The sequence below is a fragment of the Oryctolagus cuniculus genome, chromosome 1 (assembly GCF_964237555.1).
Source record: "Oryctolagus cuniculus chromosome 1, mOryCun1.1, whole genome shotgun sequence".
NCBI classification, from domain to species: Eukaryota; Metazoa; Chordata; class Mammalia; order Lagomorpha; family Leporidae; genus Oryctolagus; species Oryctolagus cuniculus.
In genome coordinates, this window is record NC_091432.1 from 215392260 (window position 1) to 215410452 (window position 18193).

The 18193-nt window shown below is 40.1% G+C and overlaps 1 protein-coding gene and 1 long non-coding RNA gene across 4 annotated transcripts in view; one reads left to right on the forward strand and one right to left on the reverse strand.

The window, feature by feature from the left end:
• Positions 1-3722, reverse strand: part of SHOC1 (shortage in chiasmata 1) — a 102721-nt gene extending 98999 nt beyond the window's left edge. For 2 of the 3 annotated variants that reach the window (XM_051843221.2, XM_070055562.1), the window contains exon 1: positions 9-141. In XM_051843221.2, the coding sequence (XP_051699181.2) occupies positions 9-56 (48 nt within the window). In that variant the 5' untranslated portion in view covers positions 57-141. Of the gene's footprint in view, positions 1-8; positions 142-3664 lie in introns of those variants that run through there. The other variant, XM_051843218.2, reaches the window with a different exon arrangement.
• Positions 3723-3797: 75 nt separating this feature from the next.
• LOC138844986 (uncharacterized) overlaps positions 3798-18193 on the forward strand; it is a 77495-nt gene continuing 63099 nt past the window's right edge. The window contains exon 1 of the long non-coding RNA XR_011381541.1: positions 3798-4067. This is a non-coding gene — a long non-coding RNA (uncharacterized lncRNA). The remainder of the gene's footprint in view (positions 4068-18193) is intronic.

Here is an 18193-nt window from a genome sequence, read left to right on the forward strand (position 1 = left end):
CTACATACCTCATATAAATAGTCTATTGCACAATATTTGAGTGCTGGAAACAACATATCTTCTTTTTTTTTTTTTTTTTTGAAAGCAGTGCAAATGTCAAAGTCTAGAACATAAAAATTATAATTAAATGCTGGTAAAATAGCAGTCAACAGTAGAAAATTTCACTTAACACAAAACTTTGGTTCCCTCATTTTTTTTTAAAAAAGGCTCTGACTGATAAAAAATAATCACAAGAGAGATATTTACAAGGGTATCTCAAAATGTCTGTAGGAAAGTAGAATAAAAAGATAAGTTTATTTTGTTGGAAAACAATTTGAAATCCATGTACCACATTTTCATAATATTTACTTTTCATGAACTTTTTTGAAGACCCCTTGTGTACAAGAGTTCCTAAGACTGACAGAATGATTTTTCAGGATAACTGTATTTCATAAGTGATCTTGAAATTACATGCACAGGGGCAGGACCCTGTGCTGAAGAAGTGGGTTCATATTTGGAAAAGTGTTTCCATTCTCTTACTTAGAAAATAAAATCCTGAAATTAGAATCCTGATAAGCTAGATCATTTGGAATAAAGTGACTATGGTATATTACCTGGTCAATAGGTTGTTACTAGGAAATCAGCAAATCCATTTAATGAAGCAATAAGTAAAATTTAGAATTTTGAGTTAGTCCTGGATGGTTTTCATTTAAGGGAGATCTTGAAGAATTACAATTTAGAAGTTACTCTAGGACAGAATGCAGCTTATCAAATAGCCCTTAGTTTTATTATCATTTAAAATGTCTTGAGAATTCAGATGTAAACTAGAAGTTTCCATATAGTAATTTGTTGCAACATTTTACTGAATAAAATATACAGCTTAATCCAAATGTTCTTTCCTTAGTTTCATTATTTTATATTTATTTAAGGTTTACCCATTTAAGTGTCTATAGTGAAGGCACAAAAACAGAAGTCCTGAAGATAACATTTAGATTAATAGGCTTCTAGCTTATGCTTATTTTCAGTTATTATCAAGTGATTAAATGGACATTCTTAATTATCCAACTTCTAGATTTAAAAAACAAAGAGCAAGCTTCTAAAACAATCTAGAACACAATTATTGTATTTAATAAGTCAGAAGAATTTTTTTTTTAGAATTTTTATTTATTTATTTGACAGGTAGAGTTACAGACAGTGAGAGGGAGAGACAGAGAGAAAGGTCTTCCCTCCGTTGGTTCACCCCCTAAGTGGCCGCCACGGCCGGAGCTACGCCAATCCGAAGCCAGGAGCCAGGTGCCTCCTCCTGGTCTCCCATGTGGGTACAGGGGCCCAAGCACCTGGGCCATCCTCCACTGCCTTCCCGGGCCACAGCAGAGAGCTGGACTGGAAGAGGAGCAACTGGGACTAGAACCCCGGGCCCATATGGAATTCCAGCGCTGCAGGCGGAGGATTAGCCAAGTGAGCCACGGCGCCGGCCCAGAAGAATTTTTTGATATAATAACCATGCCAACTAAAGAGAGTCTAATAAGCTATCTAGATTAACTTTAAAATTGTTAGATTCTAGTACCAGCAAGTGTAAGGAATATAGTGTTGCTACCCTCTTTCACTCTTACTTAGTTCCAACATTACATTTCCTTATTCATGACTATTTCTCTGAGAATATTCCAATCTTGCACTTGTCTGCCTTTTTTCATACAGTGCATCACTATCTTTGAAACAAATATTGATTCTAGAATGTCTATTTCTTTAAATTATACTTCCACAAAAATTATCTGATTATCATTCTAAAAGTTATTTCAAAAAAATTAAAAACTAAGTCAACTCTAGCTAGTTTACACATTCAATTTGTTATCAGCATTTATCTTAAATTTTCTTTTCTTGGGAAGCCTAATAATTCTATCAGCTTTGATTCATCACTCTCATCAATTATTTTTAAAAAGTAATCATCTTTGTATTCAAGTCAATCATTGAATGTATGCTAATATATAGCTCTTAAGATATCATGTTATGGGGCCAGTGCTGTGGCTCAGCAGGTTGTGGGCACCGGTTCAAGTCTAGTGGCTGCTCCACTTCCAATCCAGCTCTCTACTAATGCACCTGGGAAAGCAGCAAAGGATGGCCCAAGTCCTTAGGCCCCTGCACCCATGTGGGAGACCTGGAAGAAGCTCCTGGCTCCTGGCTTCATATCAGCTTTGCTCTGACCATTGCAGCCATGCAGCTATTGGGAAGTGAACCAGGCAATGGAAGACACCTGTCTGTCTGTCTGTCTCTCTCTCTCTCTCTCTGCCTCTCTGTAACTCTGCCTTTCAAATAAGTAAGTAAGTCTTAAAAAATAAATAAAAAATAAGTTAAAGAAAGATACCATGTTATATACAGTATTTGAATTTTATTTGTCAGTGCTGGCGCTGTGGCGTAGCAGTGCCAGCATCCCATATGGGTTCTGGTTCGAGTCTTAGTTACTCCACTTCCAATCCAGCTCTCTGCTGTGGTCTGGGCCTGGGAAAGCAGTAGAAGATGGCCCAAGTCCTTGGGCCCCTGCACCCATGTGGGAGACCCAGAGGAAGCTCCTGGCTCCTGGCTTTGGATTGGTGCAACTCTGGCCGTTGCAGCCATCTGGGGAGTGAACCAGCGGATGAAAGACCTCTGTCTGTCTCTCTCTCTCTGCCTCTCCTTCTCCCTCTCCCTATGTGTAACTCTGGCTTTCAAGTAAATAAATAAATCTTAAAAAAATAAAAAGAATTTCATTTGTCAAATTCACTTCACTGAATTACAATTGAATTCATCTTATAGTGACAGATGAGAAGAAAGACTATTTCTTTTTTAAAAAGATTTATTTATTTATTTGACAGAGTTACACAGAAAGGGAGAGAGAGAGATCTTCTATTTGCTGGTCCACTCCCCAGAAGGCCCCAACTCTGGGGCTGGGCCAGGCCAAAGCCAGGAGTCAGGAACTTTCTGGGTCTCCCACGAGGGTAGCAGGAGCCCGAACACGTGGGCCATCATCCACTGCCTTCCCAGGCCATCAGCAGGGAGCTAGACTGCAGGTGGAGCAGCCAGGACTCCAACACAGGTGGTGTCCTAAGCTACAAGGCTCGCCTAATAAATTATTTCAATGAAGTATAAACTATTTCCAAAATCAAAGACACGGAGGAAACAAGGAAAACCATGGTAAGGGAGAAAATATTTTAAAATGATCAACTCCTGAATTGCAGAAATCTCTGAATTTTTTCTCTTAGCTACTTCTAAAGATTTTATTTCCCTTGTACGACCTCCTGACTGGCCCCTATCGGGCCAAAATGGAAATACACCCAATAATTAGGTCGGGTAGCATCTCGAGTTTCCTCCCTGTCCTCACCCTCCTCCCATAAAAGTCAGTTTAACAACGAAAGGTTGAGAGGAGGCTCGGTTCGCGAATTTTCTCACACTGTTTAATCCATGCAACTCCTACTTGGTGGGCTGAAGTCCCACAGTCCTCCTGGGCTCTTCACACCCCCGATTCCCTCCTTCTTAGGTTAGACGGACACTGGTCTTGGGGTCTTGTCCCCAAAGGGACACATCAGCCAGGCCTCACAAATCTGTTTTTCAGAGATTTCCAAGCTGCCATACTTTAGCCCTATCCCGATCTTTTCTTCTTCAACTCAAAAACACCTTCCCTCCCTCTTTCCATCAGCTGCTCAAAACTCACCTGAGGTAAAAATCTCCAACCGGTCTTCCTCGCTGGGAATAATTTATCTCCCACTGGACATGTGACCCTTGACCCTGAATTCAGCACTTTTATTGGCCAGGCCAAACCCTGCCTCCAGCTTGGCCCGCCCCCCACTTCCGGTCGCTTCTTTTTGCGGTAACTGCACCCTGGGATGCCCCTCCCTGGGCCACAATGAGGTCTTCACAGGTGAGAAAAACCTTCGAAGCTCAAGGCTGAGTGTGATGGTGAGGAAAGCGGCGGGAAGCCAGAAGAAGCCGGATGTGTAGGGCCGTGAAGATGGGACAAGGGAGTCTGTGCTTCGGTAGTGGCGGCTCACATGTTATTAGTGCTGGCAGAAAGCAACAGTGTCTGGGCACCGGGCAGCAGCGGAAGCGATCCACAGGTAACGCCGAGAGAATTTGGCCCTCCAACCTTGAGGGAAAGCGGAAAGCAAAAAGAAGCAAGCAAATATGCAGTGGGTGTTTGGGTAAGAACTGTCTGTCATGTCTTGATGGCTGAAATTGGAAGAGGCACAGGAAGATAATGAGTTTGGGATTTGTGGATTTTATACTTTGATTAACAGCTACCTACCTACACACACACACACACACACACATACACACACACACATACAAAGAAGAGTCCTTTTTTTTTCCCCAAATGGCTACAATGGCCAGAGCTGGACCTGTCCAGCCAAGAGACAGAAGCTTCTTCTGGGTCTCCCACGTGGGTGCAGGGGTCCAAGTACTAGAGTCCAAGCCACATCTTCCACTGCTTTCCCAGGCTAATAGCAGAGAGCTGGATTGGAAGTGGAGCATCTGGAACTCAAACCTGCCTTCATATGGGATTCTGGGACCATAGGCAGAGGCTTAACCTACTATGCAGCAGCGCCGGTGTCTAGGGTCTTTTTGTCTAGATCTTAGTAGAATGTCCTTGGTATTTTGATTGGGATCACATTGAATCTGTAAATTTTTTTGGGTAATATGGACATTTTGATGATATTAATTTTTCCAATCTATAAACATGGAAGATTTTTCCATTTTTGCTGTCTTTTATTTGTTTCTTTAATGTTTTGTAATTTTCAGAAAAAGATAAGATCCATGTAGAACCCCACAGGGGTTCTATGTGTCCCTTTTCCAATTGTTCCTGTACCAATTCTTTAAGGATGCTAAGTTTGGGTTGTGATATTGGCCACTGCTCTACCCAGATGTTTCCTGTTTTTTTTTTTTTTTTTTTTTCCCATTCAATGGGGATTGGGCCTGGCTTTTGTATGAGATGAGCAGTGGCCCCTAGAATTGGGGGTGAATCTTACTTGCAGGTTCTCCATTAAAGCTATTGCCTTGTGGAGATTTTCATTGTAGAGATCTTTAGAGTCCTTGGTTAAATTTATCCCAAGGTATTTAATTTTTTTTGTAGCTGTTGTGAATGGGACTGAACTTACAAGTTCTTTCTCAGCCACGGCATTGTTTGTGTATACGAATGCTATTGATTTCTGTGTATTTATTTTATATCCTGCAACTTTGCCAAACTTTCTTATGAATTCCAATAATCTCTTAGTGAAGTCCTGGTTCCTCTATGTATGGAACCATGTCATCTGCAAACAGGGGATAATTTGACTTATTCCCTTCCCATTTGTACCCCTTTGACTTCTTTTTCTTATCTAATGGCTCTGGCTAAAACTTCCAGAAAAAAATATATATATACATGGTATTTTAATATATATATATTAAAGATTTGTTTATTTATTTAAAAGAGTTACAGAGAGGCAGAGGCAGAGACAGAGAGAGGTCTTCCATCTGCTGGTTCAATCCCCACATGTCTGCAATGACTGGAGCTGTGCCAATCCGAAGCCAGGAGCCAGGAGCTTCCTCTGGTTCTCCCACACAGGTGCAGGGGCCTGAGGACTTGGGCCATCTTCTACTGCTTTCCCAGGCCACAGCAGAGAGCTGGATCGGAAGCAGAGCAGCCAGAACTCAAACCGGTGCCCATATGGGATGCCAGCACTGCAGGCAGTGGCTTTACCTTCTACACCACAGTGCTGTTCCCCAGAATTACATTGAATAATAATGGTGAGAATGAGTATCCTTGTCTACTTTAGTGGAAATGCTTCCAGCTTTTCCCTATTTAATGTGATGCTGCCTGTGGGTTTGTCACATACTGCCTTGATTATGTTGAGAAATGTTCCTTCTATACCCAGTTAATTAAGTTTTTTTTTATTTTATCATGCAAAGGTGTTGTATTTTATCAAATGCTTTCTCATCTATTAACATAATCATATATTATTTATTCTTCCGGTTGTTAATGTGATGTATCACATTTCTTGATTTGCGTATGTTGAAACATCCCTGCATCCCAGGGTAAATCCCACCTGGTCCAAGTGAATGATCTTGTTGATGTGTTGTTGGATTCAATTATCTAGTTTTTCGTTAAGCATTTTTGTATCTATATTTGTTACAGTCGAATTAGAGTTGAATTGCTCTTGCCACCCCAAAAACGCTCCAAGAGACCTTCTCTCATGTAATTAACAAAGGGTAAAGTTTATTGATGTTCCGACATGTCGGGGCCCCCGTCCCAGTACAGGCGAGCGGCCTCGAATAGTCTTGGGTTGGGGTTTTTATACACGTTTAAACAAAGAAAATCAATCATTGCGTAGAGCAGACAGTGGTATAGAGTAAACAATTGATACAAGTTAAGTGATTTTACAATCAGTTGATTTATGAACACAGGGAGTATCAAAAAGCCTCCTATTGCCAAAAGGGAGGGCCACACAAGATTGCAGGAACTGCCTTGATGATACCTAGGAATGCAGCCGAATGGCGATAAGGGACACCTGGTGGAGTCAGGGGTCCAGGAGGCAGAGATATATGGTGACTTCTTCTATCTCACTTAGGTGAAACTGAGGTTACGCTCACATTGGGGTAATTTACTGACTAATGGCTATGCAGAGCAAGTCTAACAAGGTCAGGAAAGTTCACCAGAGGAGGTTGGGGGGGGAGCAGCTTTTAACTTTTTAACCCTTCATATTCATCAGGGATATTAGTCTATATTTCTCTTTTGTTGTTGTATCTTTTTCTGGTTTGGGAATTAAGGTGATGCTGGCCTCATAGGATTTTGGGAGGATTCCCTCCCTTTCAATTGTTTTGAGTAGTTTAAGAAGAATTTGGATTAGTTCCTTAAAAGTTTGGTAGAATTCAGCAATGAAGCCATCCAGTCCTGGGCTTTTCTTTTTTGGGAGGGTCTTTATTGCTTATTCAGTCTCCATGTAGTTCTTGGTCTGTTTAGATTTTCTGTGTCTTCATGCCTCAATTTTGGTAAATTGCCCAGAAGTCTGTCCATTTCTTCTAGGTTTTCCAATTTGTTGGCATATAGCTGTTTGTAGTAATTCCTGATTATTATTTTCATTTCTGTGGTATCCTTGTAACATCTTTTTCATCTCTGATTTTATTAATTAGAGTCTTCTATTTTTTTTTTTTTGGTTAGGCCAGTGGCTTTTCAATTTAGTTTATTTTTTCAAAAAAATAACTCAATTTCACTGATCTTTTGTATCTTTTTTATTTTAATTTTTTAGTTTCTTCCCTAGTTTTTTATTTTTCTTTATACTAATTTTGGGCTTTTTCTTGTTTTTCTACATCCTTGAGATGCATTGTTAGATCACTTATTTGATACCTTTCCGATTTCTTGATGTGGGCATTAACTGCTATAAACTTTCCTATTAACACTGCTTTTTCTGTATTCCATAAGTTTTGATTTCCTTTTTGATTTCTTCTATGACCCAATGTTCATTCAGGAGCATGGGTTTGCATATTTTCTAGAGTTTCTTACGTTGTTAATTTCCAGCTTCATTCCATTGTGGTCAGAAAAGATACTTCGTACGATTTCAATTTTTTTGAATTTGTTGAGATTGTTTTATGGCCTAGTATATGGTTTATCCTAGAGAAAGTCCATGCACTGATGAAAAGAATGTGTATTCTACAACTGTGGGATGAAATGTTCTGTAGATATCAGTTAGATCCATTTGTTCACTAGTGTAGATTACCTCTGTTGTTTGTTGATTTTTTTTTGTCTAGTTGCTCTGTCCATTGATGCAAGTGAGATGTTGACATCCCCTCTGTTATTGTATTGGAGTCTATGTCTCCCTTTAGATCCATTTGTTTTAAATAGCTAGGTACTCTAGGTTTGAGTGCATATCAATTTCTTATAGTCACATCTTCCTGTTGAATTGATTCTTTAATCATTACATAATGTCTTTCTTTGTCTCTTTTAATAATTTTTGTCTTAAAGTCTAGTTTGTCTGATATTAGGATGGCTACTCCTGGTCATTTTAAAATTTCCATTAGCATGGAATATCTTATCCATCCTTTCACTTTCAGTCTGTATGTGGTATCTTTGTTGATGATAGTGTTATCTTTGTTGATGATGTATATCTTAATTCCTTGTAGGCAGCAAAGAGATGGGTCTTGTTTTTTAATGCATTCAACCAGTGTGTGTCTTTTAATTGGAGAGTTTAGTCCATTTATGTTCAAGGTTTTTATTGATAAGTAATGACTTGGTCTTGCCATTTTACTTTAAATATTCCAATTTGTTTTCAATTTCCTTTGTACTTTTAGTAGGAGGTTTTGCTGCCTTCATATTCTTTCATGATGCTGATTAGCTTTTTCTGTTTCTGTCTGTATTACATACCTAAGGCTTTAAGGCTGGCTGAGTGCTGACAAATTCTTTCAATTTCTGCTTGTTGTGGAAGGTCTTTATTTCACCTTCACTTATAAATGAGAGTTTTACTGGGTACAGTATCAGAATATCAGAAGCCAGGAACTTCTTCCAGGACTCCCATGTAGGTAGCAGGGGCCCAATATCAGGCCACAAGCAGGGAGCTAGATCAGAAATGGAGCAGTCTGGACTTGAATCAGCCCCCATATGGGATGCCAGTGTTGCAGGTGGTAGCTTAACCTGCCACACCAAAAATACCAGTCCCTGTCTTGCACATTTTAGGGTCTTTTTTTATGTTTTACTTGTGAAAGTTTGACTATTTGTCATTGTGAAGCTCTTTTCTGATTATGTTTATTAAAAATTTTGTGTGCTTCTTTGGATGTCCCTATATTTCCCCACATTAGGGAGATTTTCTATGATGGTTTTACAGCATATCTTTTATTTTTTAAAAGATTTATTTATTAATTTGAAAGTCAGAGTTACATAGAGACAGGAGAGGCAGAGAAAGAGAGAGAGAGAGAGAGAGAGAGAGGTCTTCCATCTGATGGTTCACTCCCCAATTGGCCACAATGGCCAGAGCTGCGCCAATCTGAAGCCAGGAGCCAGGAGCTTCCTCCGGGTCTCCCATGCGGGTGCAGGGGCCCAAGGATGTGGGGCCATCCTCCAATGCTCTCCCAGGCCATAGCAGAGAACTGGATCGGAAGTGGAGTAGCCGGGTCTGCAACCAGCACTCATATGGGATGCCGGCACTTCAGGCCAGGGTGTTAACCCGCTGCAACACAGCACTGGCCCCGGCATATGTTTTCTAATCTGTGCAGTCTTTCCATACCTTCAGGAACTCCTAAGATGTGTTTGATGGTACCCCATAAATCTTAAATAGTGTTTTCAGTTTTTCTAATTTTTTCTATTTTTTTCTTTGTCTTACTGGGATATATTCAAAGATTTGTCTTCTAGTTGGAATATTCTTTCTTCTTCCTCACCAAGTCTGTTCTTAAGGCTTTCCATTGTATTTTTTATTTTATGTAATATTTCAGTTTTATTATTCTTGAATATCTCCATCTCCCAGCAGAATTTCTCACCCATGTCATATATGGATCCCTTGAATTCATGTTTTAGTTTCTCTGTGTCTGAGTAATCGTATTACCATCCTTTTGGACTTCTTTTCAGTCATTTCATCAATCTGTTTGTCTTCGCATTCTAATATTGAAGTGTTGTGTTGATTTTGGGGAGTCGTATTGTCTTCCTTGTTCATGGTTCTTATATTTCTATGTTTATTTTTAGGCATCTGTGGAAACCCTTGTTGGTTATCTCCTCTGAGGACTTTGTTCTTTGGAATGTGCCTGTGTGGCTTAGTGGAGTGCCTGCTCCTTCAGCAGATATCCAAGTGTGTGCTTGGTGAGGCCAGTGCTTAAGGGTGGGGCAAGGGTCCAGAGTGACACCCAAGTTGGGCATGATAGATCTCTACTATCAGCAGAGGGGATGATACGATCCCTCCAGCTGGTATGTTCACAGCCCCAGCCTCTCTTTGCCTAGGTGAATCAGCTGCCTGTGGTGAGCCAGTGGTGCCTGTGCACCTCACCCTCTCAGGCATACAAATCGTAAAAGGATCTGTGTACTCAGTGTGAGTGAAGGGCCCTCTGCGATGACCCACCCTAGCACCTAGGGAACTCTGTGGGACCCAGCGATTTCCCAAAGACCCAACCATACACCGTACCCTATTACACAGTCATGGGATTCCCATAGTCACAGGGTGCATGGTTCCCACAGTCACAGGGAGCCAGGGATCCACTCTGCCCTATGAGCCTCCCCACCCATGATAAAAGTCAGCTCATTCCCACAGCCAGCTGACGGACCAGCACTGGTCAGCTGATGCTACCCCTTGGCAAGCTGAGTCAAGCACCTTGGCAGGTTAGGGTGGGGGTAAAGGAACAATGTGCACTCACTTCCCAGACCACAGTGGGTGCCCCACCACCTGCCAACTTTCCAGGCCAAACTCAAAGTCAATGGGGACCGTGGACTTATCCCTCTGACAAAATCTGCCAGGGCCTGCCAGCCATGGCAGTCTCCACTTGCCTAATTGAGATGGTGCTTCCTCCCTGCTGGTCAGTGGGCACCTTGGTTGGGGAGTGGAGGGGCCCTGCCCCTCTACCACTCACGCTTCAGGCCAAAGTTAGTGGGAATCACGAGCTTCTAGCTTAGACAGTATCACCAGTGGCATGTGGGCTCCTACAAGTTCCTCTCACCTTGCGCTAAAAAAATGGTGTCCCCACCAGCCACCGACTGCAGGAGTTGCTGGTGGTGTCCCGCTAGCTGCTGTGTGGCTGTACTGGCCCCGCTGCTCCACGAAGGCTCTTTTTTCTGTACACTCTCTACTGCAAACTTCTCTCCAGCTGTCCCCTGGAAACACTGTCCTCCTTCCCCCCAATTCTGCTATCTTCCCAGGGTCAAAATCAGCACATCTTTTCCCTATTCAGCCATCTTGGCAGTAATAGATTTTTTTTAATTTTAAAATTAGTTAAAATTTAATAATAGATATCTCATGGAAGATTTTCACTTTTAATTAAGGTTCTTTCCAAGGAAGAAATCTATCAGGGATACCAGAGGAAAAGATTAAGAAATGAATGGCTATGTCTTTCTGACCTTGCCAAATCTCCATATTTGGAGACTGTGTGAGTAACACTATCTTTTGCTCATCTACCATAAATAGACCAAACATTACACACTCCAGAAAATCTCTCATTTGCATAAGAATTGATTAGAAAAGCAATATGTAAGTGTTTCAAAAACCTAGCCCTGAAGGAATATGGTGTAAAAGTCCTAAAACCCAAAGAAGAAAAGCAAAAAGACAAAGGATACTCTGTGAATTAAGACAGTTTGAAAGTAATAAATTTTAAAGGTGTTCACCTAACATTGAGGTTCTCTAATTATCTTATGTTTTTGGATGTAGGCCTTTTATTAAAACCAATTTTAAATTAAATAATTTTGCAAAAAAAAAAAAAAACATCATTTGTAATCAGTATAACCATCGAAAGGTGAATACAGAAAAAGCCATATCCATTCTCACCTTGACTCCCAAGTAAGCAGTATTCATAATCCAGGTTGTATCTTTTCACACCTTCTTGAATTTCCTTACAAGTCTATACAGATATACAGATGCAAAGTTGGCTGACCCAATTATATAAAAACAGGGTTTTGTTTTTTTTTTTTCCTTACTAAACAGTACATCATGAATAGTCTTCTAAGTCAGGATATAACCTATTTAAAACTTTTTTAAAAAAAATTTGTTGGGGCTGGTGCTGTGGCATAGTGGGTAAAGCCACTGCCTGCGGTGCCAGCATCCCATATGGGCACCAGTTTGAGAACCGGCTACTCCACTTCCCATCTAGCTCTCTGTATGGCGTGGGAAAGCAATTGAAGATGGTCCAAGTCCTTGGGCCCCTGCACCTGCTCCTGGCTCCTGGCTTCGGATCAGCACAGCTCCAGCAGTTGTGGCATTTGGGGATTGAACCAGCAGATGGAAGACCTCTCTCTCTCTCTCTCTCTCTGCCTCTCCTTCTCTCTGTGTAACTCTGACTTTCAAATAAATAATAAATAAATCTTTAAAATTGTTATTTTTCATTTTATTTAAAAGGTAGACGAGACAGAGACAGAGATCTTCTACCTACTGGTTCACTTTCCACATGCCTACAACAGCCAGGGTTGGACCAGGTTGAAGCCAGAAACCCATACTCAATCTAGATTTCCTATGTAGATAGCAGGAACCAAACATTCTATCATTTGTTGCCCCTCAGGGTGTGCATTAGTAGGAAGTTGGATTGGAAGCACAGGAGTTGGGTTTTGAGTCAGGCACTCCAGTATAGGATGCATTCATTTGGATGTAGATGTCCCAACCTGTGTTTTAACTGCTGTGCCAAATGCCTGCCCCTCACCCATTTTTTTTTCCCAAAACAGCCACATAATATGCATGTACTACAGTTTATCTAAAGATTCCATTGTTGATGGATTGTTTCCAGTGTTTTACCTTGACAGATAATGTTGCAATGAGATTGATGGATATGTGCTCTTGAGTCTTGAGTAATTTCTGTGGCATAGATTTGTTTTAGATTTCTGGCTCAAATTGTTAAGAGGATTTGAAATGTAATAGACATTGCCAAGTTAACTTCCAAAATTTTGTAGCAATTTACTTAATAATGCCTGAGAGGGATCATTTTCCAAAGTTCTTAACAGTATAAAATATATTGCTCTACAAGAATTTTTGTCAATCTAATGCCTGAAAAATACTGCCCCTTTTTAATTTTCATTTCTCTCATTACTGCTGAGAAAAAACATTTTAGATATTTTGAGTCCTTTGGGTTTCTTCTTTAGTGAATTGCCTAATTTATATGTTCATGTGAATATGTGTGTGCATATCTATGTGTATTAATATGTATATATGTGTGAGATCAGATGATTCTAAAATAGTCTAAAATTTGTTTTTCCTGTGTGTAAGTGAAGTCCAGAGGTAAGAAATTTAGGGCTGATCTGGCAGTTCTGCCCCACAAGTCCTCAGGGACTTAACCTTTGTTCCAGCTCATCACTCTGATATTTCTGTGTTGAGGTCCTTGTTCTCATGGTCTTAGGTGGCAGTATTTATGTTTCAGGCAGCAAACAAAGGAAATAATGAAAAAGAGGACACACCAAAGGGAGACTGTTTCTTTATATATTTGAAATTTAAGTTGCAGAATGTAATGTTTATATAGAAAACTATATAAGACAATGTAAAGCTGTAAAAATTATTTTAAAGAAGTATCCTTGGCCGGTGCCGCGGCTCACTAGGCTAATCCTCCGCCTTGCGGCGCCGGCACACTGGGTTCTAGTCCCGGTTGGGGCACCGGATTCTGTCCTGGTTGCCCCTCTTCCAGGCCAGCTCTCTGCTGTGGCCAGGGAGTGCAGTGGAGGATGGCCCAAGTGCTTGGGCCCTGCACCCCATGGGAGACCAGGAGAAGTACCTGGCTTCTGCCATCCGATCAGTGCGGAGCGCCGGCCGCAGTGCGCTGGCCACGGCGGCCATTGGAGGGTGAACCAACAGCAAAAGGAAGACCTTTCTCTCTGTCTCTCTCTCACTGTCCACTCTGCCTGTTAAAAAAAAAAAAAAAGAAGTATCCTTGGGACTTCCAGTCCAGTCAAGAAATAGAACATTGCAAGAATTTCAGATGTCCTGTGTTTCCTTTTCTAATCACAACTCTTTCTAGGGGAAGCCTCCCTCTAGACCTAGAGATTACTATAATTCTGATTTTACAGTAATCATTGCCTTTCTGTTCTTTAAAGTGTTTCACCCAAGTATGCATTTCTAAATGACATACTTTGCCTATTTTTGAATCTTTGTGTTATTTTGGTTCTTGCTTCTATTCAGTGGATGTTGTATGTATATATGTTAATTCAGTTTCATTTTGCTGAATAGCATTCTGTGAAATAAATAAATAGCTTATTTATCCACTGTAATTTTTTTAATTTATCCACTTTAATTTTTTTTAAAGATTTATTTATTTTACTTGAAAGGCAGAGTTACAGAGAGAAACAGAGAGAGAGAGAGAGAGATCTTCCATCTAATTGTTCACTCCCCAAATGACTACAATGGACAGGACTGGGCCAAGCTAAAGCCAGGAGCCTGGAACTCCATATAGGTCTCCCTCATAGATCCAGGGGCCCAAATGCTTGGACCATCTTCCCCTGCTTTCCCAGGTGAGTTAGCAGGAAGCTGGATTGGAAATGGAGCAGCTGAGACACAAACTGGCGCACATACAGGATGCCAGTGCCACAGGCAGCAGCGTTACCTGCTGTGTAACACTGTACTATCCACTGTACTACTGGTGGACCTTTAGATTATTACAGTGGACCTTTGGGTTATTATTATTACTACAAATAATGCTATCAGTATCTTTCAACATGTATGTTAATATACATGTATGTTCCTGTAGAATATAAATTTAGAGAAAATTTAGATTGTTGACTACATCTTCATATTTGTTTAATAATGGAAAACTTTTCCAAAATGACTGACCCATCTTATACTTCCATCACCAATGTTTAAGAGTTCCTGTTGCTCCAGCAGTGGAAGACCTTTTTTCTGGGTATTTGTAACATTACTCATGGTTCCATTCACAGTTATCAACTTAAAAATTAAGCCTGCTATGGAGTTACTGAATTTCAAGTCCTAGCTGTGTTTGCCTTGGCAGGGCAGACCAAATGATTTTGTGGGCCTTAGATGGCCTGTAGGCCAGACATTCCCCATCCCTGCATCCTCACCAGCCCTTAGGAATTTCATATTTTTAAATTTTGAGAATCTTGTAGGTATCTTTTCAGAAAGGTTGCCATAAGCTGTCATATGATACTTCTGCTTACATCTCATTGGCTGGGCCCTGGTCACATGGTCAAACTTAAAAGCAATAAAGGTTACAAGGTGCTATTTTTTTTTCTTGCACTTAAAGGCTGAGAAGCAATGCTGTTTTTATTTTGCATAGTCATGTGTGTAGTTACAAGTTGGAGACTCTATTATTGATGTAATATGGAAAGAACAGATGTTGGGAAATGCATAGCAATATTTGCTACGTTAAGGACAATAATCTTTAGAAACAATTTTATTTGCACTTACTACATGCCGAGAAAACTATTTTAAATGTTTAAATGTTTTAAATGTATATTTTTTCATCTACTTGAAAGGGAGGGAAAGAGGGAGGAAGAGAGAAAGGTGTGTGTATATGTGTGTGTGTGTGTGTGTGTAGATGTATATATACACATATATATGTGTGTGTATGTGTATATATATACATACACAGACACATACATACATGCATACACACACATATTTCTGGTCACTGATTCACTCCCCAAATGACTGGGCCAGACCAAAGCCAGGAGCCTGAAACTCCATCCAAGTCTCCCACAGGGATGACAGGAATCCAAGTACTTGGGTAATCATCTGCATCTCAGGTACATTAACATGAAGCTGGATTCAAAGTATGGAGTAGCTGGGACTGGAACTATGTTCTCCATTATGGAATGTGGGTGTCCCAAGTGGGTAGTTTAACCCAATGTGCCACAGTGTCCCTCTTAATGTTCATTTATTTATTTTTCATCTACTTGGAAGGCAAGACAGAGTGTAAGAGAATTTTAAAGACTTTGAAACAACTTATGACTAAATAAGTTTAGAAACATCATAAACCCAAGTTTACAGATGAGAAAACTAGGACATTGGGAGCTTAAATTTCTTGCACAAAATGAGCTAGAAAGTATGAGATGAATTGAAAATCCTGGCAATCTGGCACAAGCTTTGGACAAAGCCATACAAACTCAAAGAGGAATATTTCCACTTCATCTACCATATGTTTTACAAATACCTTCTCCCTGTTTATCTTTGTAAATTCCTAAGGCTAATCTTCATTGTACTGTGTGTCTACAGGAAATTTTATCATATCTAAATCATCTGGGCTGTTTTTTCTCAGTAGATAATGTTTCTGTAGCATTATTTCTAAAATTTTGCCTGTGGATAGAATCATGAAACAATTACTTTTCCCTACACTTTTTTTTTTTTTTAAGTTGTATTTATTTGAAAGGCAGTTAGGGAAGGAGGGAAGGAGGAGGAAATAGAGATTGAATGATTGAGATCTTCCATCCACTGGTTCACTCTCCAAATGACTGGGCCCAGCTGAAGCTACGAGCCTGGAACTCCATCCAGGTTTCCCAAATGGGTGGCAGGGGTCCAAGCACTTGGGCCATCTTCTACTGTCTTCCCATGCACATTAGCAGGGAGCTGGATTAGAAGCAGAGCCTGAGGGACTTGAACCAGTGCCCATATAGGATGCAAGTGTTGCAGGTGGCAGCTTAACCTGCTGCACTACAGCACCAGCCCTATGCCTATAAGTTTTAATTCACCATTATTCACACTATTGTTATTTTGAATCGAAATGGAAATAAAACAAGTTAAGACACACACTTGAATATAAACTAAGCTGAGGAGCCATAATGGAAGGGAGAAAACTCTCTGCTGTCCAGACCAGTTCCACCAATATGTGGAAACCTCTTGGAATATTAGGCTTCATTGTTGTATTCACATACTGTCCTGTTGAGGCCATAGTCATAATGGGTAATGTTTATTGAGCTCATAAGTTGTGCCAGACATAATACTAGGCACTGAGGATACAAAAAAAAAAAAAAAAAAAAAAAAAAAAGAAAGAAAGAAAGGAAAGAAAAGAAATCTTGGCTTTAAAAAGTTAAAAAAAATCCTTATCTGACTTTGCTCTACTTTCTCATCTCTTTAGACCTTTAACAGGATAACGTTTCTTTTTTTTTTTTAAAGATTATTTTTTATTTGAAAGGCAGAGTTATACTCCCAAGTATTCCTGCTATTTTATTTTGTACTCTGATTACATGTCAAAGCCTTGCTTATTCTATGAAGTTAAATTCAACTGTTGCAAATTAGTTGCTACCTTTTGTCATTCCTACAGTTTTTAATCAGTATTCTACTTTGGGCAGTTTTCATGCTTTGCAGTGCAGTTGTTTTGTTCATGTTTGCTCTGCCACACTGTAATCTTGAGATCATGGGCCATGGACCATGTCTTCATTATCTTTAATTGGTTTAGTAACTAGCACAATGCTTTAACTAAATTAAACACTAAAATGAATATTTAATCTAACCCATATTTTAAAACCTGGCACCAGATCATTTTGAAATAACAAGTAACTATCCTTTTTGGCATTTTCTATTAAATGAAGGTTTTCAATGCTTTTGTAGGAACACTAATATATCTGAAGTATTATACATATATACACTCATGTGCCAAAGTTAACATGGCATGAAAATAACAGATAATCACTTGAGACAGAATTGATGATTAACTCAAACCAGATTATGCAGAAAATCTGGATATGTGGAATGAAAAGAACATTGCACAAATGTGTTGCATAAGTCACATATTGTCTTGTGGTTGCTAATTTATAGGTGTAGCCCATGTACTATCATTTGATCATCACTAAGGGACTGTTTTGCATCAAGAGATTGAGATCAAACATTTTGGCACAACATACTCAGTCTAATTAAACTAGATAATTGCTGCTGCAAAAGAGCCATGCTAAGCAACAGCTTGTAAAGAAAATCTAGCAAGTAAAGAAGAAAAAGCTAATATTTCCTATTCTTACAGTTTATTTTTTTCAAATACGAGAAAGCAATGATAGCCTAATTTTATAACATTTATCTCTTCAAAGAATATCATTTTTATCTGTCTCATATGTTCAATCCTTCTACATTTTTCTTATGAACCATCTCACATCTCACATACTTATTGGATCTTTTATACAACTTGAAAAAATTACATAAACTAAGAATTCTGACTGGGATAAAAACTTAGCCATACTGAAATCTGCTTCTGAAATGCAGAAGAACCCATTGGCTGGAATACACAGTGATAACTGGGTCACCATTTCTTCGGGAAAAATAGAAGTGCTAACTCTACCTTTTAAGATTTCCCTTGGGGGGTGGGGGTGGGGGAGGGGCCGGCACTGTGGCGCAGTGGGTTAATACCCTGGCCTGAAGCGCCAGCATCCCATATGGGCGCTGGTTCTCGTCCCAGCTGCTCCTCTTCCAATCCAGCTCTCTGCTATGGCCTGGGAAAGCAGTAGAAGATGGCCCAAGTCCTTGGGCCCCTGCACCCACGTGGGAGACCCAGAAGAAGCTCCTGGCTCCTGGTGTAGCTCTGGCCATTGCGGCCAACTGGGGAGTGAACCATCAGATGGAAGACCTCTCTCTGCCTCTCCTCTCTCTGTGTAACTCTGACTTTCAAATAAATA